Source organism: Alternaria ventricosa (genome assembly GCF_023758065.1).
Source record: "Alternaria ventricosa strain BMP 2768 chromosome Unknown scaffold_4, whole genome shotgun sequence".
In the NCBI taxonomy this organism is placed as follows: Eukaryota; Fungi; Ascomycota; class Dothideomycetes; order Pleosporales; family Pleosporaceae; genus Alternaria; species Alternaria ventricosa.
In genome coordinates, this window is record NW_026055684.1 from 256,606 (window position 1) to 279,396 (window position 22,791).

The 22,791-nt window shown below is 52.3% G+C and overlaps 9 protein-coding genes across 9 annotated transcripts; 4 read left to right on the top strand and 5 right to left on the bottom strand.

Moving 5' to 3' along the window:
* Nucleotides 1-1,471: 1,471 nt before the first annotated feature.
* Nucleotides 1,472-5,402, top strand: J4E93_002757 (uncharacterized protein; the record flags this gene model as incomplete). Its single annotated transcript, XM_049340698.1, has 4 exons — nucleotides 1,472-1,948; nucleotides 2,074-3,378; nucleotides 3,711-4,480; nucleotides 4,646-5,402. The coding sequence occupies 4 exons, from the start codon at nucleotides 1,472-1,474 to the stop codon at nucleotides 5,400-5,402; spliced, it is 3,309 nt and encodes a 1,102-aa protein (XP_049201580.1).
* Nucleotides 5,403-7,154: 1,752 nt separating this feature from the next.
* J4E93_002758 (uncharacterized protein) lies at nucleotides 7,155-9,667 on the top strand (the record flags this gene model as incomplete). The annotated part of the gene is made up of 2 exons (XM_049340699.1): nucleotides 7,155-9,062; nucleotides 9,113-9,667. The coding sequence occupies 2 exons, from the start codon at nucleotides 7,155-7,157 to the stop codon at nucleotides 9,665-9,667; spliced, it is 2,463 nt and encodes an 820-aa protein (XP_049201581.1).
* A 1,220-nt stretch (nucleotides 9,668-10,887) lies between these two features.
* On the bottom strand, nucleotides 10,888-12,411 carry J4E93_002759 (uncharacterized protein; the record flags this gene model as incomplete). Its single annotated transcript, XM_049340700.1, has 2 exons — nucleotides 10,888-11,945; nucleotides 11,994-12,411. 2 exons carry the CDS (start codon nucleotides 12,409-12,411, stop codon nucleotides 10,888-10,890), a joined length of 1,476 nt encoding a protein of 491 aa, XP_049201582.1.
* A 1,524-nt stretch (nucleotides 12,412-13,935) lies between these two features.
* On the top strand, nucleotides 13,936-16,167 carry J4E93_002760 (uncharacterized protein; the record flags this gene model as incomplete). The annotated part of the gene is made up of 1 exon (XM_049340701.1): nucleotides 13,936-16,167. The coding sequence occupies one exon, from the start codon at nucleotides 13,936-13,938 to the stop codon at nucleotides 16,165-16,167; it is 2,232 nt and encodes a 743-aa protein (XP_049201583.1).
* Nucleotides 16,168-16,342: 175 nt separating this feature from the next.
* Nucleotides 16,343-16,831, bottom strand: J4E93_002761 (uncharacterized protein; the record flags this gene model as incomplete). The annotated part of the gene is made up of 1 exon (XM_049340702.1): nucleotides 16,343-16,831. The coding sequence occupies one exon, from the start codon at nucleotides 16,829-16,831 to the stop codon at nucleotides 16,343-16,345; it is 489 nt and encodes a 162-aa protein (XP_049201584.1).
* A 145-nt stretch (nucleotides 16,832-16,976) lies between these two features.
* On the bottom strand, nucleotides 16,977-17,603 carry J4E93_002762 (uncharacterized protein; the record flags this gene model as incomplete). Its single annotated transcript, XM_049340703.1, has 2 exons — nucleotides 16,977-17,101; nucleotides 17,327-17,603. The coding sequence occupies 2 exons, from the start codon at nucleotides 17,601-17,603 to the stop codon at nucleotides 16,977-16,979; spliced, it is 402 nt and encodes a 133-aa protein (XP_049201585.1).
* Nucleotides 17,604-17,912: 309 nt separating this feature from the next.
* On the bottom strand, nucleotides 17,913-18,818 carry J4E93_002763 (uncharacterized protein; the record flags this gene model as incomplete). Its single annotated transcript, XM_049340704.1, has 2 exons — nucleotides 17,913-18,723; nucleotides 18,775-18,818. The coding sequence occupies 2 exons, from the start codon at nucleotides 18,816-18,818 to the stop codon at nucleotides 17,913-17,915; spliced, it is 855 nt and encodes a 284-aa protein (XP_049201586.1).
* Nucleotides 18,819-19,233: 415 nt separating this feature from the next.
* Nucleotides 19,234-19,955, top strand: J4E93_002764 (uncharacterized protein; the record flags this gene model as incomplete). The annotated part of the gene is made up of 2 exons (XM_049340705.1): nucleotides 19,234-19,780; nucleotides 19,831-19,955. 2 exons carry the CDS (start codon nucleotides 19,234-19,236, stop codon nucleotides 19,953-19,955), a joined length of 672 nt encoding a protein of 223 aa, XP_049201587.1.
* Nucleotides 19,956-20,183: 228 nt separating this feature from the next.
* Nucleotides 20,184-22,635, bottom strand: J4E93_002765 (uncharacterized protein; the record flags this gene model as incomplete). The annotated part of the gene is made up of 4 exons (XM_049340706.1): nucleotides 20,184-22,140; nucleotides 22,189-22,368; nucleotides 22,415-22,525; nucleotides 22,571-22,635. 4 exons carry the CDS (start codon nucleotides 22,633-22,635, stop codon nucleotides 20,184-20,186), a joined length of 2,313 nt encoding a protein of 770 aa, XP_049201588.1.
* Between the last annotated feature and the right edge of the window lie 156 nt (nucleotides 22,636-22,791).

Consider the following 22,791-nt stretch of genomic DNA (forward strand, 5'->3'; position numbering starts at 1 on the left):
GTAAACCGTCCACACCACGGGTCGCACGGCTCACGAGACTGATGGAGCTGAGCGAGGCAGATGCGGCGCCATCTGCGCCTCTAACATGCCCCAGGCGCTAATGTACTTGGTGTACCGGGTACGAGCGTGGTTGGTGTTTGTCGTGCCGCCAAATCTGGGTGCAACGTGATACCAACAGAGCGCTCAGCCCACAAGATTATCGGAGAATGAGTATAAAAGTACTGTGAACACAAGCTTCACAATCTGACATCGACTATCTTTCCCCCAAAGCAGACGTCTGCATAATGACTGGACTCAAGCAACTCTTGTCTTTCGGAAAGTCCTCAAAAAAGCAAACAGCTCCGAGCCCGGAGCAATCGGCGGAGTCCAGTGGCGGCGTCGTTCAGAAAATTGACGTCACTGGCATAGACCCGGAAAAGTTGATGGCTAAGCTGAAGCTGAAGTTCGGATTGAAGTTCGAGATTTATGTAGGTAGGCTCCAGGAGAGTGGCAAGGTCGAAGTCCGCTAACCCTGGACTGTAGATGATGCATGATACGTATCACATAACAGCGCCTGACCGGCTTACAGCGGTGCGTCGATGATCTTAATCCATTCTCATAGCCGTGTCTGATGTTACGTAGGATGATATTGAACAGTGCCGGTAACAGGACTCACATACCGGCTCGTCGGGCTGGCATACACCAGATGGCTGCGCAATATTAGCTGTAGGTACCATTGTTCGAATTGGTGTACAGTTGGATCGCCTTTGAAGTGTGCTGCCTGCTGCGATGATCTTGGAATTGTGGGAAGGAAGAGCAGCGGGTTGCAGCCCTCGGCTTGTGGTGTCAGGGGCTGGCGCTAAATACGGCCACAAAGTGGGGCAGCGCTTGTATTGCCGGGCTCACGCCCAACCCTCTTCACTCTACGATCATTTCGTGCGAACGGTACATGAACGACAAGCACAAGCACGCGCATTCCCTGTATCTAATATCGCCTCTTTATCACGGCATGGCGCATACCTAGGGTACCTAGGTAGGCAGTCTCGAATCAGAACGCGATTGCGTGAGGCACTACTTTGCTACCGCGATGGGGCTGGAAGTGTCACTCCCCCACGTTTTGCGCCCCAATGTCGCTATCTACTGTTACGCTGCAGGTTCGCCGGAAGCACTACATCCGACTGCAGGCTGCTCGTAATATCAGCTCACCCCCCTGCGAGAAGCCTTGAACCCAAAGGCTTTACTGCGCCGCAACATTGTTCACCGGCCGTGTTTCCTAATGAGTCCCGCGCTGTGATTTCAGAAGGATGCATTGCTATCTACCCGGACATCGTCAATGAGGTCGGGTATAATATGTGACAGCAGACACAAGGTTTCGCCTCGCATACGCATCTGAAACCGGCTTACCGACTTTCGTGTCCATCTACGAGCCTCGCGCCACCTAGAAACCAACCGCTCCTAAGTCCTCTCATTATCGTAGCCTCTTTGGCCCAACATGTCCACAAGCGATTCTTCAGACGATGAATCCACAAGAGGAGAGCAGTCTCTCAGGACGAAATTATATAACGCTCGGCGGCCGAGTGCGTTTGAGAAAACGTACGGCGACTTCATCCCCGAAGGTGTTTTAGGCGAATTGCTCACAGAGGAGATGATTAAACATGTGTTGAACATCAAGAAGCCGACGCCAGAAGATGACGCATTGGTACAATTCATCAGGACACAGGCGCAGAAATCCTTCGCCATACTTGTGTCTGCAAGATTAAACAAAATCGGCAAGATCATGAAGTGGTTCAAATCAAAGGGCTTGAACGACAGCGACCTACCGGTCACCGATCCCGAGAACGCTTTCTGCAAAAGATCCTGGTACCGTGAGCTCATTGACCATCAGTGGAAGTTCTATGCCGCCAAGTTCTCAACCACGAAATATAACCATGACTTCGAAGAGTCTCGCATACTCCCTTTTACATCCAAAGTAAATGACGATGGAAGAGGCTCTTTCGGAGTGGTCTCGAGATATGTGATGCACCGAAATCATATGGAACCAGTAGGGACTCACTAGCAATGGGGATTTGGCAAGACACAGGCTGACCTTTGTAGAAACTTGACGACGATACGCCTTTCGCTGTAAAAGAGATTCAAGCTACGGAAGACGCGCAAGAAGTAGCAGAACACTGGGAAAAAGAAGTCAAGGCTCTCAGGACGATGAATAGGTTGAATCAAGAGCATATCGTCCGCTTTATCACGGCCTTCCGACGGCGGCGACAGCATGGAGCAGAGGAGCATTACTTGATGTTCGAATGGGCAGATGGCGGCAATCTTCGGACTTTGTGGAAAAGTATGCCCTCACCTACTTTGACCGCACCACTAGTCAAAGACGTTGTCAAACAAGTCCTCGGGCTCGCTAAAGCACTTGATGCTGCCCATAATCTGAACGCGACTGGCGCTTCGTATCGACATGGCGATCTCAAGCCTGAGAATATCCTGGTCTTCAGAGACGGTGGATTGATTGGCACTCTCAAGGTTGGCGACTGGGGGGAGGCTAGAGAGCACGGCCAGGCTACCGAGATGCGCCCTAGCAAGACAACGGCAAAGTATGGGACCCGTCGTTATGAGGCGCCGGAGGTAGAAACGGGTGTCACAGCCAAGTGGTTGGGGCAATCGACTAAGCGGCGTTCACGACTGTACGATATCTGGGCAATGGGCTGCATTACCCTGGAACTCACTATATGGCTCCTGTACGGCATGGAAGGCCTCAACCGTCTCGATCGCGAGTTGGGATATGGCAGCTTCTACCAGACCAGTGTCGTGAACGGGAAAAAGGTGGCCCAAGTACACAATGCTGCTGTGCGCTGGATGGATCGAATGGCGGACGATCCCAGGTGCCAGGTGGGTATTACTGCCATTGGTAATCTTCTGGAGCTAGTGCGAACAGCCTTGCTGGTTGTGAAGCTTCCGCGAAGGCTTGGTACAACACTCTCTAGCATCCCCGAGAGATCACGCACAGATTCATTCGTAGATCCACACATGGACGTCGCTCGAGTGACATCTCAGAACATCGCCCCCGATGAAGAGGCTATCGAATCGACCCCACAGCCCGCGATAGATGTCCCTTCTTTTAGCTTCACCCCCGCGGAGCCAGAGCCCGACAGATTCCCCATACAGCCAGAGCCCGAGGCCCGCGGACCTTCTCGGTGTCTGGCAACCGAGTTCCGCAAACGTGTTGAGACCATCAACGAAGAAGATGAAGATGAAAGCTATTGGTACGCGCACACTCTTGACGCACAGAAGCTCGCGGGCCTTTCACTGTCGTACTCATATCCAAGTGCGTCATCTTCACCATCAGATTACGGTCCAGCAAATGGGTATCAGGCACAAGATGTCGCAGTCTCAATGCAGAACGGGGTGAGTTCATGAAACCTAGGAGCTTTGACGTTCAGCTTGACTAACGCGGTATTATTTAGGATGATTATGGGACGCCAGACCTTGACGAAAACGACTGGAAGTATCAGCCCGGGAATGAATTCGCGACTGATCTGTTCAAGTCTCTCAGGAGCTCTGATATACTTGAGCCCTCTGACCGGGCTATATCATCACACCTCTGTGATCAATGCGTGCGATTCCGGGATGAGGTCTCCAGTCCAGGGTTCGCCATTTCATACGACATGAGCGTAATGAGAACGACCGCGGGCGAAAAGAGATGTGATCTATGCATTTTACTGTGGCACGTCGTGCAGAATGGGCGAATAGAGACCTCGACTATCAAATTCGAACGGACGGGTCCTTTTTTGAGGATAGAGAGTTCCGGTCCACGTATCTTATCCATCGTTCGAGATCCTGAACAACTGCTGCCGCCTACCAGCGAGTTCCAGTTAGGATTCGTTGGGCTTCCGGAGGCCGGTCGCTCCACACATCTAGAGGTCATCAAGTACTGGCTCAGTGACTGCGATAGACACCACGGATGCAAGCCGCTCGAGCATGCTGCCACTGGGGCCAAGCTTCGATTACCGACCAGGTTACTCGACGTTGGAAAAATGGGAGACGAGAGTGTTCGGCTGTGGGCCACGAACCCTAACGACTCCGGCGAATGGATTGCATTGTCGCACCGATGGGGACTTCAACACCTTTCGACTACCCCCGAGACTCTCCAGTCACATCTTGATGGCATTCAACTCAGCGCTCTCCCAGCCACTTTCAGAGATGCAGTGATAGTGACTCGCGCCCTAGGGCGTCGCTACCTCTGGATTGATTCCCTTTGCGTTATCCAAGGGCCGGGCGGCGACTTCAACACCGAGGCAAAACGAATGGAAGACGTCTACAGCGGCGCTTACTGTGTGATCGCTGCAAGCTGTTCAGCTGACCATTTTTCGGGTTTTCTCAAGCAGCGAAAACGCAGGAGCTATGTTGGTTTGTGCCGCGAAGGCAAAGGCGAGACACCCTTCTATGTGTGCGAAAGTATCGACAACTTCAAGGACCATGTTCTCGATGGCGAGCTGAACAGTCGCGGGTGGGTGTTACAAGAGCATGCTCTGGCTCGTCGAACACTATTCTTTACAGAACACCAAACGTACTTTGAGTGTGGAAAAGGCGTACGTTGTGAAACCTCTACAAATTTGAGCAAGTAAGTCGACATGCTATTATCAGATTTAATCCATCACACTAATGAGCACAGTAAACTTTGTGCTTTCCTGGGAGATCCAGACTTCCCACACATCCTCTACAACGCATCTCAAGGCGAGAAGATTTTGCGTTACCAAGAGCTCTACCGCGAATACTCCCGACTTGGTCTATCACAGCCATACGACCGACCGACTGCTATTGATGGACTTCAACAACGCCTTCTCCGCACGATGCGGGTAAAGGGTGGCTTCGGTATCTTCGATGAAGGTGTGACGCGTGGCCTGCTCAGAAGAAGTCTTCTTTGGCGCCGCGGTGTCGACACCCCAAGTTTGACACGTATCCATTTCCCGTCATATAGTGTTGTTTCTAATGTGCCATCATGGTCGTGGATGGCATACACGGGCGGAATCGATTACCTACAGCCCGAGTTCAATAATTTCGAGTGGGAGGACCTACAATCGCCGTGGTCACCCAAGGCCCCAGATAATGTATCCAGCACAGACTTCAACGTGGCTAATATGGCACTCCACGCCACAGCGCGGGAATATGATCTCGGTGCAGCGGTGCAGGGCGAGGGTGATCTGATCTTCGACACACCAAATGGGTCTGCTAGACCAGAAACGGTGTGCGTTGTGCTTGGAAAGGCAAGAGGCAGTCTTTCTACCCAGACGCAGAGACACTATGTCTTAATCATCGCGGCAATAGGACGAAGGGACCGGACCGTGAAGAAGGTGTACGAGCGCGTAGGCACAGGATATCTGCCTGGGAAGTGTATTTCACCCAGTGGATTCAGCGTGATGGTCCATTGAATGACGACAACCGCCATCATAAAAAGTCGTTGCGTCTATTGGTATATATACTATTTGCTCACGTAAATGCGTCATGTCGAGATAAAATCGTACATACTCAGCGCCAAAAACTCCACGACAGCTGAGAACCCTCATAAGGTGAGCGCGCACAGTAATACCACTCACTTCCAATACTACTATGTGCTGCACATAGCTGTAGGCAATACGCGGCAGCGTTACCCAGACTAGAGCTCAGTCCATGCCAACGTATTTGAACCACAACGGTCGACAATCCTCCCGGTTCAGCCACTTCTCGCCGTCTGTAAACTGACCAGTGACGCAACCGGAACACTTTGGACTGTTCGGGCAGTTGAAAAAGGGTATGTGTTGGTATCCAATGTCTCGGAACCAGTGTATCTTGCTCTTGTCTTCGAAGAGTCCCAGTGCGACGCTGTGTACTGGAGCGTCGCCCCAACGTTCGTAGAAGAAGCCTCCAGCGCGATCGAGATGGTCGAAATAGTCTCGGTACTTTTTGCTCCTCCAAAAGCTCAGATCACCGATCTCGAAATTGGACCAGAAGTGGCATGTTGAGTAGCCATGGGCTTTTTTGTTGTTCTCAGGCCGACGCTGGTCGTCTTCCAGCCACTCGCGCGCATTGTTTGGATGTACGTATCCCGGATTGTCTTGGATGAACTTCTTCGTTTCTGGCCACAACGTCGCAACGCTGTCGGCGTTATCGTAGATGTTGATGTTGAAGCCGTACGTTTTGTTGTGGTCTTGCATCCAAGCAAAGACATCGTAATCGACATCGCAGAAGAAGTGGACATTTGGTTCCACCCGCCAGTAGTATTGGATGTCCTTGAGCGCAGGGTGCTCGCTGAACATGCCGCTATTCCACCGACACATCTGGTGATAGGACTTCTTGCCCATGTACTGTACATCCAGCGACGTGAGCAGGGACACAGACTCCTCGTACAAGTCCATGTTTATCCACGACGGAATGTCCCAGTGTTCGGCAGGGACCAGTTCGTATCGTACTTCGGCGTTGGTAGCTGCTCGCGTGGCCTTTTTGAACTCTTCGGTAAAGGGCTTATCGTTGAAGAAGGTCCAAGGGTAGTTGAACTTGTGGTTCCACGTACGCTCAAGGTCGCGCATGCTTTGCAGCATGTCGTGGAGTTCTTCATTGCGTACTAGACTGAGAATCGTGGCGTTGATGCGCGCGCTCGCGGGATTGTTCGGGGCGTAGTTGTCACCGTCGACTCGTCGCAGCGGCTCGGGAGGTTCGCCGGAGGCTGGTCATATAGTTAGTATCTATACTGAGTTCATGTCATATCTCAGGCTGCCTTACGATCCAATTGGGGGTCATGGTCCCAGTCGCCGAATTTGTTGGTCGGAACTTTGCTCGGAATCTCGACGGGTTTCTCGGAACCAGGGGCCTTGAGGATTTGCACAAACAGATAGACGAAGATGCAGAAAGTGGCGCCTGCCAAGTAGCGCATGCCCTTGGGAAGCGCCATGTTAACGAGCAGTTGCAGTTGCGGTGGCCGAGGGTTGGGACACAGTCCCGCCTCAGAAAAGTCGCAGGAGCGCTCAACCTCGAGTTTCACAGCCGGCGGTGACGCGGTGCGTGATCGCGCTAGCCTACATCGGGCATGATGTCTCTGTCAAGTGGAGCCGAATCAACCGCCGCAAGTCACCACAACGATATCACTACTACCGGGATCTTATTTCCACTGGCGTCATCGCGCGACGGCAGATGAAGGACGCGTTACTATGGCCCAAAACGCGAAAATCTCCGGACTCACGGACGAGTTAATACAGTCCATACTGAGACACGATCCTGCAGCAAACAAACAGGCCTACAGACACGCCAGGGAGATTGCATCGCGCAATCTTCGAGGGCACCAGTATGCAAGAACAAATCAATTCGACGTCACGGCGAGCTTTGCCGGACTGGATGAGAAGTTCCGCATCAAGAACCGCGATGACCTCGCTGATGCGCTCCAAACACGGCTTCAAAAGTTGGAGGCGTACACGAACAAGTTTAAGCCAGAGTTCCTATCTCTGTTACTCCAGCTAGCCGATCGGCCTCTTGAGAACACCCAGGTCGAAGCCTTAGAGCTGCTTAGACCCCCTAGCCCTCCGCCGCCACTGACTTGGGCGGAGATCCTTGAAGACGACCCCTACAGCGATGAGGATATCTGGAAGGACATCGACTATGCCGTAGACTCTTCGGGCGACGAAAAAACGCCCAAAAAGCGCAGGAAGGCCCCAAGCACACCACCGACCAATTTCGACGCAGATGATACTTTTGATCCCGAAGCCTGTGTCTCATCGACAGAGGAGAGTCCTGTTACCAAGCTGGAAGATGCGCAATTTTGGACCTCGGGCGCGGATGGCAGTAGCACCGGCGTGAACATAACAGAGCTGCATGCTGTACGAGAAACGCTATTCATGCTTGGTGGTCTGAAGACGAGCTTGTACCGGATCGAAAAGGACAACATTTTCCCCAATGAGAAACATACTGTTGACAACAATCAATCAACCGCTATCGCACATCTCCTTTCTCAATTCGCCGACACTGGAACACGTATAGAGGCGATAAGACGCTGGACGCTGCAACAACGAGCCAAGAAGCCACCATCATCACCTCTTGTCCAGACCTTCGAGGCTGTTGTACGGAAGCGACTACTTGACTTCGACCACTCGCTATCCGCGATGCAGCAGAGATATCTCATTCCTGATACGCCGCTTCCTGTCAGTTTGTTGCCATTGCACGGTGATGTGCGGGCACTATGTCACCCTATCTTACGTCTGGCGCCGATTGTTGACGATCTGAGTCGATCAACGGCGACTCAAGATCCGTCGATACCTGTAAATCCCTTCTCTCACCTGGAAGCATTGTACGAGCAGACTACGCTAGCGCAGATGACACTGGAAGACGAAATCTTTGCATACATGTCGAAGATTTTCTTTGAGTGCTTACAGACATATTTAAAGCCAATACGACGGTGGATGGAAACCGGCGAGCTTGGTCCCGACGAGGAGAACTTCTTTGTCATCTCTAGCGATGCATTGAGTGAAGCTGCTTCCCTTTGGCACGACCGCTTCATGCTCCGCTGTAATCTTGAGGAACACATGCAGTTGCCTGCGTTTCTACAGCCAGCGGTCAAGAAGATATTCAATACAGGCAAAAGCGTTATTTTCTTGAAAGAACTGGGCATTTACGATACAGGTTTACATTCCTCACTGGCGGAGCCGCGCCTGGACCATGAAACAGTCTGCGATACGTCGAATGACGTACCCCTTTCGCCTTTTCCAGAACTGTTCCAGACGGCCTTCGAGACATGGATACGTAGCAAGTACTCAGTCGCCTCAAATGTTCTTCGTCAACACATCTTCGAGACTGATGGCCTGATGCGTGTGCTCCATACATTCGAAACCCTTTACTTGGGCAGGAACGGTGCCGTGTTCGAGGACTTTGCCACTGCAATATTCGAGCGCATGGATGCCGGCAGACGAGGTTGGAACGATCGATACGTCCTCACGGAGCTTGCACGCGGCGTGTTCGGCACGATTCTGTCTGGCCCAGACACAGAGAAACTTGTCGTTCGTTCTATGAAGTCGAAGGCGCAGGGAAGCTCGGTCAAGGGTCTAGCTGCCGTTTCCGTGGATTATGCAGTATGTATCGTAAGAGCGCTCTTTTGTATCCCAGCTAACGATATTTTTAGGTGCCCTGGTCGATTCAGAACATCATCCAACGCTCGTCCATACCCATCTACCAAGAGATCTGTACATTCCTGATGCAGATATACCGAGTCAAATACCAACTGCAACGCGCACGCATTCGCGCATCCAGAAAGAATCGTCAACCGATGTTCTACAGACTCCTGCAACGCTTGAATTGGTTCGCCGATGTCCTCCGTTCTTATGTCACCGAGACTGCCGTCTTCCTGACCATACGAGGCATGAATTCGGCAATGGAAAAGGCCGATGACATCGACGAGATGTCCCAGATTCACATCAAGTGTATGGAAAGATTGCACCAGCGCGCGCTCTTGTCGAAGGAAGTGAAGCCAATCCACAAAGCGATCATCGAACTACTGGATCTTGGTGTGTTGCTTTCGCAGGCTGAGGGTAAGAGCCACAAGCATGTAGATCAGGAGTTCGAAAGACTTCTCCCTTTCGTGGCAGCGGGTCTGCGAAGCACGGCGAGGGTTGGGGAGCCCATGTGGGAGCAACTTGCAGATCGATTAGAGGCATTCTCAAATACCACCAAGCCCTAGTTCCAGCATGCTTTATCGTAGCTCTGTAAATGTAGAGATAGTTCGGAAACTGCAGCGCCACATCTTCTTCCAGGCACTCACATGGACTTGTGCATGTGCATTATCTGTACTTCTCATACACAATATGTTGACGTCGTCCATGGGCGTTCTTCTCCATCTCCTCCGCTCAATGCTCTCGTTGGTAGTCATCGAAGCTGCGCGCAGCGGAAACCCAATGAGCCAGGAATACCACCTGCTTTCGGAGAGGAGAGTCATTGAATGGATTCAGTGATCGTTTTGAGCTTCGGATGTTTCGATGTCGTCACTACTTGACGAAGGCTCTCTCTGCTTTTCCCCTTTTCGCGGTACATCGTCCGGATGAGGATTACCCTCGTGATGCCCGTCGCCTCGTGCTCGGCTCCACAATATCATGAAGAAGAGAAAACCGAGGAGCACGGCGATGATCGTAGGTGCTGCGGGATGGCGCATTCTTGTTGTAAGTATCGCCTTCGCTTGTTCGCGGATGCCGTGGGAAAATGCTACGCGGGCTATCGTGTCACCACCTTTCGCGTCTCGGGGTCACCCAGTAGTGCCGTCCCAATCTCGAGTTTGGCTTTCCACTCTCTTGTTGGGTAGCTTGGAAGTAAACTCGTCTCACAGTCTCTATCCCGGAAAGACCCCCAACAACCGCCTCATGCGCATGCACGCGCAATGACGCTCTGACTGATCAAGTTTCGTGTGTAATCTTCGCACTGACGCCCAGCCTCTCCGTGTCGATGGGAAACTGTAGCCACTCTGGTTTCTAAATGTTGAGATTGCGTGGTGCACTTGATACCTAAGCTCGCGGGCATCTGCGCGCCGCGCTTACATAATACAGTCGCCCTGTCTTCGTCGGCTTAAGCGAAAGGGTCAATGCTTCAGGGGTAACGGTTGGTCGGGATGGCTGGGGTTCGAGGACAGCTGAGCTGCACGATCTCTTGCCGCAATCGACGCTTCCAGCAAAGCTGCCTGATCAGGAAGGTTCCAAGCGCGAAAACATTCATCTCCCGGGATGCTGCCCTGTCCTCGCTTGACTTCGAGGACAGCCGAGCTATGCCCGAGGACAGCCGGGCTACTAGCGAGGGTCAGCTCAACTTTACCCTCTGTAATTTCTATTATTGGAGAACATCACAGGCATCTGCAGGACATCTGTAAACTCAACAAAGTTTGAGTTCAATCGCGCTATCTGTCGCAAGCTTTCTTCAGCGCTTACGCTCAGACTCTTCATCATCCCTAGGTACCCATTCCGTTCCATTGGCACTTAACAGCTCCGTGACCTTGTCCATGTCTACACCCAACGCGGCAGCCACGTATTTCGGCAAGTCAGTGTTATCCCAACCACCGGCCATATCCAGAACAAGCCTGTCACCCGTTTCACCTGCAGCATAGCCGTACAAAGTCGTGTCGACGCCAGTGTGACCGCCAGTCGACCATTCAAGGCCAGCACGAGCATTCAGAAGGTCGGCTAGCTCCTGTCCAAATTCATCGCCAGCGGCGAGAAGCGTCTCAACTTCGGCATCGGAGACGTCTGTCAGGCCATAGGAAGGAATGATCTCGCTCGACAGATATGCAGCGCGGTCGGTACCGTTGTAGTCGCTCCAGAGCTCACTCAAGTATTCGACAGAATGCTTACTGGGTTGGAGTAGCGACGGGTCGTACTGAGAAGGTATGGTTATGCCACCAGTTTCGTGGTCTGCTACAGCGAGGAAGGCGGTGTCAGGATGCGAATCGATCCACTTCATGACCATGTTTACGACATTGTTGAATTCGAAGACTTCGTGAAGATGGGCGACTGAGTCGTGCGCGTGCGACGAGTGATCAATCCGCGAGGCTTCAATCATCATAATGTAGCCCTTCTCGTTGGATGCACTAGCCCGCGAAAGCGAATTGAGAGCAGCTTGAGTCATCTCAGACAGCGATGGCTCGCGGACTTCCGTGGCTTGCTGTTGGCGGTCGACCTCATAGCTGAGATCTCCATCCTTGAACAGGCCAACGTAAGGAAGCTTGATGTCACCTAGACCAAGCTCAAGAGCGTCAAAACTCGCGCGATCGCGGGCGGTGTAGTAGCCTTTTGACTCGGCATATGCGAACAGATCAATGTCATCAGTGCGGCATGAGTCGGACTCATTCTGAGGCTGGAAGTAGCAGCGACCACCACCAAGCATCAGATCAACACTGATACCGAGGGGATGGCTGTAGCCAATCTGTTGCTCTGCGAGTTTATCAAGAGCGTTTCGGCTCACAGCATGGGAGAAGTAAGCTAGGTATCGTCAGCGAATATTTGAGGCCCCAAGAAAGCATTTCCTACCTGCGGGAGTTGCGTGACTGATAGGTGAAGTCACTACAAGGCCAGTGAGAAAGCCTGCTAGCTTCGCAGCCTCCATCACTGATCCAACCGGTGTTCCATCGGGCATTACACCGATAGCTCCATTATCGGTTTTGTGTCCCGTGGCAAGAGCAGTACCAGCGGCGCCAGAATCTGTCACGAGATTGTTGGCAGAGTGGGTTCGAGTGTTGCCGATGACAGTAACATCGATAGGTAGAGCATTGATTCGGGGAGCACGAGTGGTCGAGTTTCCATTGACCATGGACAGGTATGTGCGAAGCAGTGTCTGGGAGACAGGACCCATGCCATCGGGAACGATGAATATGAAGTTCTTCGGCTCGATCGCTGCGAGTGTGACTTGTCCCAACGAGAGGGCAGTCAAAATCGTAGAGGTACGCATGGTGGGCAACAGGCAGATGATGGTACTGCAACAGGGCGATGGAAAAAGATGGGGTGGATGAGTTCAAAACCTGACCTACAGTACAGCAGTCCAAGCTGATGCAGTTTATATACGGCAAGGTTGAACAAGCATGCATCCCACGACCCTGTGGGTACTCAGGTTAGTCCCTGAGTAGTCGCACATGCCTGTTCGCCAAATCTTGGACTCCGATGACTTGAGTCCAAACAAGTCCCATTTGAACGATACCTAACGATTGACCAAGTTCTCTCACATCTGGCAGAGCGTCCGGGTGTTCGGCTGCTCTTCGCTGAGGTTCTGTCAAGTCTTGAACCATCTTACAACACTGCGATATCACCAACACACACTTTGCAAATGTTGCGAAAGATACTACCGCTCAAGTTCTGAAATTTGATGTCAGGATCGCTCTAGAACCTCAACCACTCACAGCAATTGCCGCAATCACGTTCTGCACCTCCATGTACTATTATGCGCAGGCCCAGCCTTGGTACATCTCTTCGAGTGTGCGACGCTCTTTTGCCAAGTTTCTTGGAGACTTGGTGGGCGGCATGGCGGCCGGCGAACACCACAAGCGTGCCTCCTTCCGTATCCCACGTGTTGCTGTTAAGGGCGATGGACATCGCGTTCCGGGACACACGGATGATTGCCCTCCCTCAAAAGAATTTGCCTTCGTACAATATCTTTCTGGTGTGTCGACAGCGCGTCTTGCACTCCTGTCGTCATGCTTCCTGCTCACGGCTGATGGGGTTGTTGCCCGTGCCGATTCAGCCTACTCTTTATCCGAGCCACGACCTATGTACAGAAGACAGTGCGACCGCCATACAAACTAGGTCGTATACCTCCGCTCCTAATGTCGTATCCGTTAAGAAGTGCACTCCGGGAGTGCCACCGGAAAAACTCCATTCATCGTGCTTTCAGCAATGCGCATCGAGACACCAGTACCAGCACGCGTAAGGAGACTCTGGGATTCAGCGAGCAATCCCCCTATGCAGATGAGGAAGAGTGATCTTGCAATCGTTTATAAGTCCGGCAGTCTTCACCCCGAACTGCCATCAAAGCAGACCGACGCCGGTGGTTCGTGCGTCATTAGCGCCATACCCCGCAAACTATTGCCCACATGGGACCTCGGGAGGGGCGTCGTCGTCTTCTACTTTCTCATGTGTCTGATAGTCCGCACTTTTCATGCGCCACGACTCAAGCAGATGTGGAGGATAGTCCGGGGATCGTCAAGGTTTAGCAATTCGACACGACTAGGGTCCCTGGAAGTCGCTGAAAGAAGGTTCTGTCCGTCAACGCGTATTCGTGGAGTTTCTCGTACTCAAGACTAGGATACCAAGAGTCTAGGAGATGAGTTCATAAAGTATCGCTTCCGATGGGTGGTTATGTCTCCAAAGTATGAGTTAAGTATAGCTCCCGGCTTACAGTCGCAGTATATGTTCAAGGTATGTATTCCCATAGCATCCGTAGTTTATCTGTATCTCTTTCGTTACTTCCTCTTATTCCATCATGCGGTCATACCGCATCCCACTCTACGCGTGGAGTCTGTGGTCGACAGTCTCTGCCCAAGCCACCTCCAAAGCGCAGGCCCAAGCAGCACTAGAAAGCCTCGCGATCACAAACATTGACGATGTTCGTGGGAATCTTTATCTACCAAGCGTCTCCGAGAATCAGAACGTCACATGGATGAGCAACAAACCTTCCGTGATATCAGCAGACGGCGTTGTTCAGCGACAAAGTGCCGACACCGTAGTCGATCTTACAGCGATTATCGACAGCGATGGCACGACCTCGAATCGCACCTTCAGTGCGAATGTACGCCAGGCGGTCAAACTTGAAGCCTTTGAAGGTTATGCCTTTGCGTATTTTACGGGCAATTCGTTGGCGGGCGAGAAGATCTATCTCGCAGCCAGCGAAGGCAACAACGCTTTAGCTTGGAGAGAGCTCAACAATGGCCAACCTATTCTTTCCTCCACTGAAGGCACCAAGGGACTACGTGACCCCTTCGTCATACGTTCTCCAGAGGGTGATAGGTTCTTCCTGCTCGCTACCGACTTGTCGATTGGATCTGGTACTTCATGGGGAGATGCAGTTCGCAGAGGTAGCTTGTATCTGGAGATCTGGGAGTCAAGCGACCTCAAGACATGGTCTCAGCAACGGCACGTCAAGGTCTCCCCTTCCACTGCTGGAAACACATGGGCGCCAGAGGCATATTACGATACGGATCTTGGATCCTATGTAGTCTTTTGGGCGTCCTCTCTCTACGACGAGAGCGACACGGACCGCACGGGAGCGACATACCACCGTATGCTTTACGTGACTACTCGAGACTTCGTCACGTTCAGCGAGCCCGAGATCTGGCAGGATGCGGGCATGTCACGAATCGATACTACGGTCATAAAAGAGGCGGATACATTCTACCGGTTCACAAAAGACGAAGGCGGCACAGGCACAAACTGCTCCGACATCATCCAAGAGCGTTCTGACTCGCTCCTTGCTCCCGTACAGTCCTGGACTCAAGTTGCCGCGTGTATTGGTCGCAACGCCGGCACTAGCGCAGTCGAGGGACCGACAGTGTTCAAATCCAATCCAGGCGATGTCAATGGCGAAAAGTACTACCTTTTTGTGGATGAGTACGGTGGACGTGGATACATTCCACTAGAGACGGCAGATATCTCCAACCCTGACTGGAAGGTTTCCGCTTCATACAAATTGCCGACTAGCCCACGTCACGGCACTGTGGTTCCAGTAACGGCAAAAGAACTTGCTGGTTTGACTGCGGAGTCAAAACGCTCTGTCCTTGCCGAGACAGCGGGCAGCCCTGTCCTCCCTGGTTTATACGCGGATCCCAACATCGCGGTTTTCGGTGATAACTACTACATCTACGCGACAACGGATGGCTTCCCTGGCTGGGGCGGTAACGTCTTCTACGTCTGGAAGTCACCTGATCTAGTTTCATGGACCCGGTCAGCCGAGCCCTTCTTGACTCTCAATGGTACCAGCGGTAACGTGCCTTGGGCGAACGGAAATGCTTGGGCGCCGACCATCATCGAAAAGGACAGCAAGTATTTCTTCTACTTCAGCGGAAACAACCCGAAGTACGACCGCAAGACCATCGGCGTGGCTGTTGCAGACGCGCCGGAGGGACCCTTTACAGCACAGGCGGAAGCTATGATCCTTAACGAAGGCAATGTTACCACTGGCCAAGCCATTGATCCAGCCGTGTTTGAAGACCCGACTACTGGCAAATACTACATCTTCTGGGGCAACGGAGGCTCAGACATCACACCCGCGCTTTATGCTGAGCTCAGCGACGACATGCTCTCACTGAAGGCTGAAACAACGCGTTCCATTGGCGGTCTTCCTGACTTCCGCGAGGGCATCTTCATGAACTACCGCAAGGGCCTCTTCCACCTCACGTACTCTATCGATGACACTGGTTCAGAGAACTACAGAGTAGGGTACGCGACGTCTACAAGCGTTCATGGCCCGTGGACATACCACGGTCTTATACTGCAGAAAGATGCATCAAAGGGTATCCTCGCTACTGGTCACAGTTCCATCATCAACGTCCCGAACACCGACGATTGGTACATCTGCTACCACCGATTTGCCATCCCGAACGGCAACGGAACGAATAGAGAAGTCACCATCGATAGACTGTACTTTGATGATCAAGGCTTCATGAAGCCCGTTGTACCTACTCTAGAAAGTGTACCGGCACAGCCAATCTCTACGTAGATTTGGACTGCTTAGAATAGACTGATGTAAAAATACATTGATTCAATATACATGAAGACTTCGTAAACGACAGTGTGAATCGCGAACAATAGCAAGCTCCGACAATTCCACTCCGATACGCCGTGCCACTGATACCAAAACCTGGTCCACTATCCCGACTCCCTATTGTCCATACTCAGAACCCCAAGCCCCTCCTCCTACCGAAGCCCCTAGACAGACTCCTACTACTCTCCAAGCCCAAGCCCAAGCCCACTCCACCCAAGATCTTCATTCCCTTCTTGCGACCAATCAGCAACTCCTCTAGTATCAAGCTCACTTCCTCCATCTGCTCCTTGAACTCTTCCATCGCCTTTCCCAAGCACACACCCTCCTCCCACATGTCGCTGAGGTGGGCTTCGCTCAGGTCATCGGGCTTGATCGTTTCAAGCGGCTTGACGACGGCGGTGAGATGAGTAAGGTTGGCGGAGACGATAGCTGCGCGGCGGTTGAGGGCGCTGACGCGAGAGGGGAGGTCGATTGGAGTGTGGATGGCAGTGGGTATAGAGAGGTCTTCGTAGGAAGGGGCGGGGGTAAGCTCGGATTGGTAGAGGTAGCCGTGGTCCCAGGAGTAGTTCTGCTGGCGGCGTCGGAGGTGGCGCGAGGTAGAGTGTGGTGAACCAAACATTTTGTGATGATGGGTGCTCGGAATCTTTGCGATAGAACAGTGTATAGGATCGGGTTCAAACGCGAAGAGAAGAGACGGATGATCAAGCTCTAAATCGGTATCCCACGCGACAAGAGGTTTTTGATATACTCGCTTTCTGTCGCTATTATGAGAAAGGTGGAGCTACAGTGAGGATATCGGGAAGCTGCATAGCCGATGTTTGGGCTTGCTTGACCGCAATGCTTGTGAGACGATGGCTCAGCCATGTCAACTCTATGATTCCTGGAGTATCTACCCGAGTTAGAGGACGCGCTTGAGGAGTTTGGACTTGGCGATCAAGCTTGTTGGTATCACAGCAATCACGGATCTACGGCGCATTGCTAGAAACAACGTAGTCCAGGTGCTTACACGCGCCTACCCATGAAAAGCGATCCAGCAAACATCAGCATATTTTCATTGCCTGCTACTTTCCTGAAGCGGCTTCCTGCCGCGGGTACACCAACTTGATCATCACACAAGCAACGTTGAGCTTCTCGTGCCAAACCTTGAACTGCTCTTCCACCTCAGCACTATCATCAAGGAGCCCATCTATTGCATCTGTCATCTCCTGGCCTCTGGTATCGCCAATCGTGCTGTTAGCTATTTCGTTGAGCGTGTTGATCTTTGTCCTTATCGAGTTCAAAGTATCACCTAGAGCGTGAGAAGGTTCGAAAATCGACGGGAAGTTTTCGCGGATGGCGAACCGGATTTCTTCATGGGGCACTTGAGGAGCGGATGTGGCGTTGGAGTCCATGGTGACGATAGAAAGCTTAGCTAGGTATCTTTGTGCTTTGTCGTGACCGATGCAGATGGGCTGGGAAGTCGTGATATATGATCGCCATGAAATCCAGTGCCAGCCAACATCGCGAAGTCAGGCGAAGAGGTCATGGGTCGATTGTCATCGTATTCGAGTGGGTTTGGCCCGGTGGCCTCACGCAGTGGTACCGTCGTAGGTATAGCTAATAAGCATATTTTTCCGACATACATGATGTCTGTGTACATTAACGTCTCTTTCATGACAGCTTCCTTCGTCTTCGTTGTGCGTCTCTCATCCGGCTCGAGTCTACGCGGCCCTCGGTCTCTCCCACGCCTGGCCGTCGCTCATCTCGATGCCACCCGCCATACTCGTCTGTCCTAGCTTCTCCGCATTCCATCCCTCCTCAGGCGGTATCGGGCTTCTGATCTCCTTCTCCCGACCCAGACCTTCCACGCCAGGCGGCCCGTCGCCCCAAATCAAGTACTGCGCCGCAAGTCCCAAGTCGCAGCATGCCTGAAAGATACCACAAGCCTTAAAAGCCCAAGGTACCTCACCACTGCTGCTAGCGAAGAAGAACCACATCTTGAACGTATCACCGATGACCCAGTTTACGATGACACTAGGCCTGAACCCTTTGCACCCGCGTCTCTGGTAGTTAGCCAGGAGCTGGGGAATCGGAAGCGTAGCCTCGATTGTCAACGCAACCATGCCCAGCAGATCGGTGTACGGCACGAACACGCTCGTGGATGACATGAGCAAATGCAGCACCAACAGCACCCCAGTAAAGTATGTGATGAAGGTCCAATACGGCCTTGGCGCCCTCCACTGCCAGAAATCGTACGGTCGGTTCGAAACATCCTTGTGTTGGAAAGGGAGGTGCGAGGGCGGCGGTCGGTTCGTAAGCGCGACGTGGAGGAGGAGCAGATGGACGCAGATCATGAGCAGGGCTTGGACGAGCAGCGAGGTGCTGAAGTGGGCGCCGAACCAGTAGTAGACCTTCAGGATGCTGGCGACGAGCATGATGAGCGGAATGTCGAGGGAGAAGCCGGCGGAGCTGCGGGCTCGGTGCATGCTGTAGATTTGGTCGCCATAGCTGGTAATCGGACTCGTCGCGATACTGGGTGCTGTCTGTTAGAGACGGGGAGGCTAAGGAGGTGTAGAGTCGTACAAGACGGGTGCGATGTTCTTCACAATGGCGCTGATGAAGAACATGTTGGTGGTCGTGTGCTTGGCCCGGCGATTCGTCTCGGAACGTCGGAAGGCTGCCCTGAGACTCCTTTTACAACGCTGGAGTGTCCGACGACTATGGAAGGAACGCACACGCAACCACGGAACCGTTTTGGCGCAATCGGTCGGGGTGTGAGGCTCGAACGAAACGGCACCCGCGGACGAAAAGGGAGGAGGCGCAATCTCCCGCAGATCAGATCTGGCTTGCATTAGTGGCCGCTGTAGGGCTGATAAGCAGCTTAGCGCCTGCCGTCATGGCTGTTTACCCCAAGTGCGCTCACGAAGTCACGATTCCATTTGATTTCAAGATTGACAATACATGGATGCTTTCCACCTCTACCAGCATCAGTTCTCCAAACCTCAACACGCACAGAATTCCCCTCACCGTCAAACCACCAAGATGTCACATACCGCCTTCTTCTACGGCACCCTGATGGCACCGCCCGTCCTCCACCGCGTGATATGGGGCTCACAAACCCCTCCTACACCAGCGCATGCCTCGCTCCTGCACATACGTCCAGCAATCCTCCACGCACACCGACGACACAAAGTAAAGCAAGCAGACTACCCAGCCATCCTCCCAGTCGATACCTCCTCGTCTGTGCGCGGAACACTTGTAGAGGGCCTTACAGACGGCGACATCTGGCGACTGGACATCTTCGAAGGCTTAGAATACCAGCGTCGGAAAGTAAAAGTCAAGGTTTTGCAACCGAAAGATGACAACACCAGTACGGAAGAAGGCATGGGCGACCTATCGCAAAAGGAAGAAGATAATGTAGAAGGTGAAGAGGTCGAAGCGGAAACATACATCTGGACAGCGGGCGCGCACAGACTTGAGGCCGAGGAATGGGACTTTGCAGAGTTTGTTAGGGACAAGATGAAGCGGTGGGTGGGTAGAGAAGCAGCTGAGACCGATGAAGGGTTCCAGAGTAGGCCGCCAATCAACGGTAGACCTCCCGAGCGAGGGGGGCGTGGTTTCGAGGCTAACAAGATGCAGAAGTCGATGATGCAGTTGCAGCCCTCGATGACCCTACAGGCGGACGCGGCGCCAACGGGAGTATATCACGGCAACTGAAAGAAGGAGGTACGAAGGAGGACAAGATTCTCGAAAGTGCAGTATAAATATTGCTTGTTCATATGCTTGTACTACAGTATCATCTCTGGCACTCTGCCAGATGTGCACGCTGTCTGCGACATGCTATTCTCGGAGATCACAGCTGAGCTTTGCAGACCCCGTCACTAGTCCTGATAAATAACGCCTCCGTGAAACCAAGATAGGTATAGATGTGTTGAGTAGAAGTTCGAGCTGGTGCTCGCAGATCAACAAAGAACAAGCTTCGTCTCGAGCAGTTAAAGAAGGGTAGGATTGTCTCTTGACCATCCAGTTCCGACGGTTGTACTCCTCTCCTCAGGTTCTGGTGTTTCTTGAACCACGGATCCGTCGTTGACTCCATCAAGTTGCAAATCGTGAGTGGACTGTGAGATCCCTTCCATTGGATCAGATGTTTCCTCTCTACGCCCCAGCGACCCATCCGTGTTGCTGGGAGCAGGTGCTTCTGAACGCCGGGCCTTGTCCCTAGCATAGTCGTCTTCGTCCAGCTTCGTCTGGAGCGCACTATCAACGGGACTACCTTCGTGTTGACCATGTTTAGACGTCTTTGTGCTGCACGACAAACGGGGAATCTCTTCAAATGTAGGTGAAGGACGGAGCCCTTCGCTGGGACGTGCATAACGTGATGCGACTTTCCGCTGAGCAGTTGAAGCTGCCTGCACCTGCTGGCGATGGTTGTCGTTGATGACTTTGACTTCCTGTGAGTCCTTGATTTCAATAGGTACCTCGGGGACACTGCCTTCTCGACTGCGCGAAGCTATTTGCTCAATTTCCATATCGCTATCTTGATGTCGTTGGGGCGACTTGATGAACTGGCGCTTCGCTGTTGGCGATTTCATGTCCTCATTATCATCACCATGTCTTCGGCGCTTCTTGGGGCTTGATGTACTGGGTATCTGAGATGTTTGATCGTTTTCTTTGAATTGACGTGACGTTTTGTTCGATGTGATCTGTCCGTTGCATATAGACTCATGCGATTGAGGCGTTCTGCTGGAAATGCGGACTTCGGGACTGTGGCGCCTTGGTGTCGTTTCTAACCGTGGACTGCCAACGGCCTGCTTTGCAGGAAACGTGAGCACAGGCGGCGAGTCAGACACCTTGTTGACAGCTGTCTGAGGTGCTTGCTCGACAGCAGAAGTATGTTTCGCATCGAAACTGAACGGCGATGCAAGTCTGGGTGAAGGACGAGAAGGTGAATGGGTTCGTGGCGATTTAGGCTGCGCGCCTGCGTTGTTGGGCGAGGGTGTGGGCTTCGGTCCTTCACGGGGTAACTCATCAGAGTTGTGTCTGGCCAGCTCCGAAGCTTTGTACGTTGTCGGAGCTGGTGATGTCTTTGAGCTCGCAGATCCTTTCTTCGCCTTTCTCTGTGCTCTCCTATCATCTTCCTGCTTCTTGTAGCAATCAAATATGATCTGACGCATCTTGTGCCTCATTTCCGATGGATTCAGCTCCGGCCAGTCTTCTTGAGCCGACATTGATCCAGTCAGCAGCTTGTTCTTGAAGTCATCGGGATTTTGAAAGAATTTCTCGATGTAGCCAAGTAGGTAAACACCGCAGTCGGTGAAGTTGTTCTGCATTGGGACCTGTGTAGCCTTGGGGTAATAGCCGTTCTCTTTGATGACAGCCTCCATACCACGCCTGCTTGCACCCTCCGCTGCTATCCAGTCTTTAAGGGCGCGAACCGCTCCGGTGCGGGCATTACCACCAAGAGAATCGAGCACTATGATGACAGGCTGATCGGGATCTCTTTTGGCTACGGGTTTGCGTTTTGCCTTCTTTCTTACAGAAGACGCGATGAATTGAGATTGAGACAATATTCCTGGGTGTGTGTCCGTAGTTTCAGGTAAAGCTTCTGTATCTGGATTTTGGCATGTTGAAGCCGCTTGGGCCGTCTCTGACTTATGTGGGGTTTCGGTCCCAATATCGTCGCGGTCGATAAGGGAAAGTGCCGCCTCATCAAATAGCATTGGCTCTTCATCGTTCGTTTGGGCCACTGTTGCTTCTCCACTGATGGCACTTGGCTCTGGGGAGGTTGATTTCTGTACCGTAGTCACATGCGTCTCGGGGTTCGTGGCTGTTACGGCTGAATCGCTTGCTTGATCGTGTGGAATTGTCTGAGGCTCATCGAAATCTTGAACTATCGGTTTGCGTTGAACTCCCGACATATTGCAGATAATCGCCAGGTACCAATGGGCTCTATAGACTGTTAGCATAGGCTATCAAAGCGGTGGTAATTTGACGTACTGTTCGTTGATGGGAACAACTATGTAGTCGTAGCTGAAGATATCGATCTTAGACGTCCACCGTTGCACAGCCTTGTAGTCCATGGATTTGCGACCCGAGTTCTCGGTAAGCTTCGTGAAGAAGTAGGTGTTGAAGAAGTACACTTTATCAGCAGGCACTTTGAGCTGCTTAAAGAGGTAGCTGGAGAAAGTTAGCAGCATTGACGGCTAGGAAGACACGCACTCACATCATGTAGAAGTCGATCAGGCTGTCGTTCAAGAATTCTTCCTCGTCCAGGCGGGGCAGATCATCAAAGTGCACTATCGCCCGTTGACGACCTTCGCCAAATTCAAGAGACCTTGGGATGGTTAGCAAAATCATGCGCAGGTGCATAGACACTTACCTAGCCCAGGGTTGCCCAAGTCCAGTTTCGACAGAGAACTTGGGTACATCCGATTGTGTAGGCATGTCTTCGACGTAATTGATCGGAGCCGATCTTTTTGAACGTGACGGACGGGTCGATGCTCTGCTTGTCGTGGTAGTGCCAGATTCAGCATCAGTCACATGCTGATGGACAGCAGGCTTGAGCTGATCCAATAGAGGCCTCTTCGACGCTCCATTAGC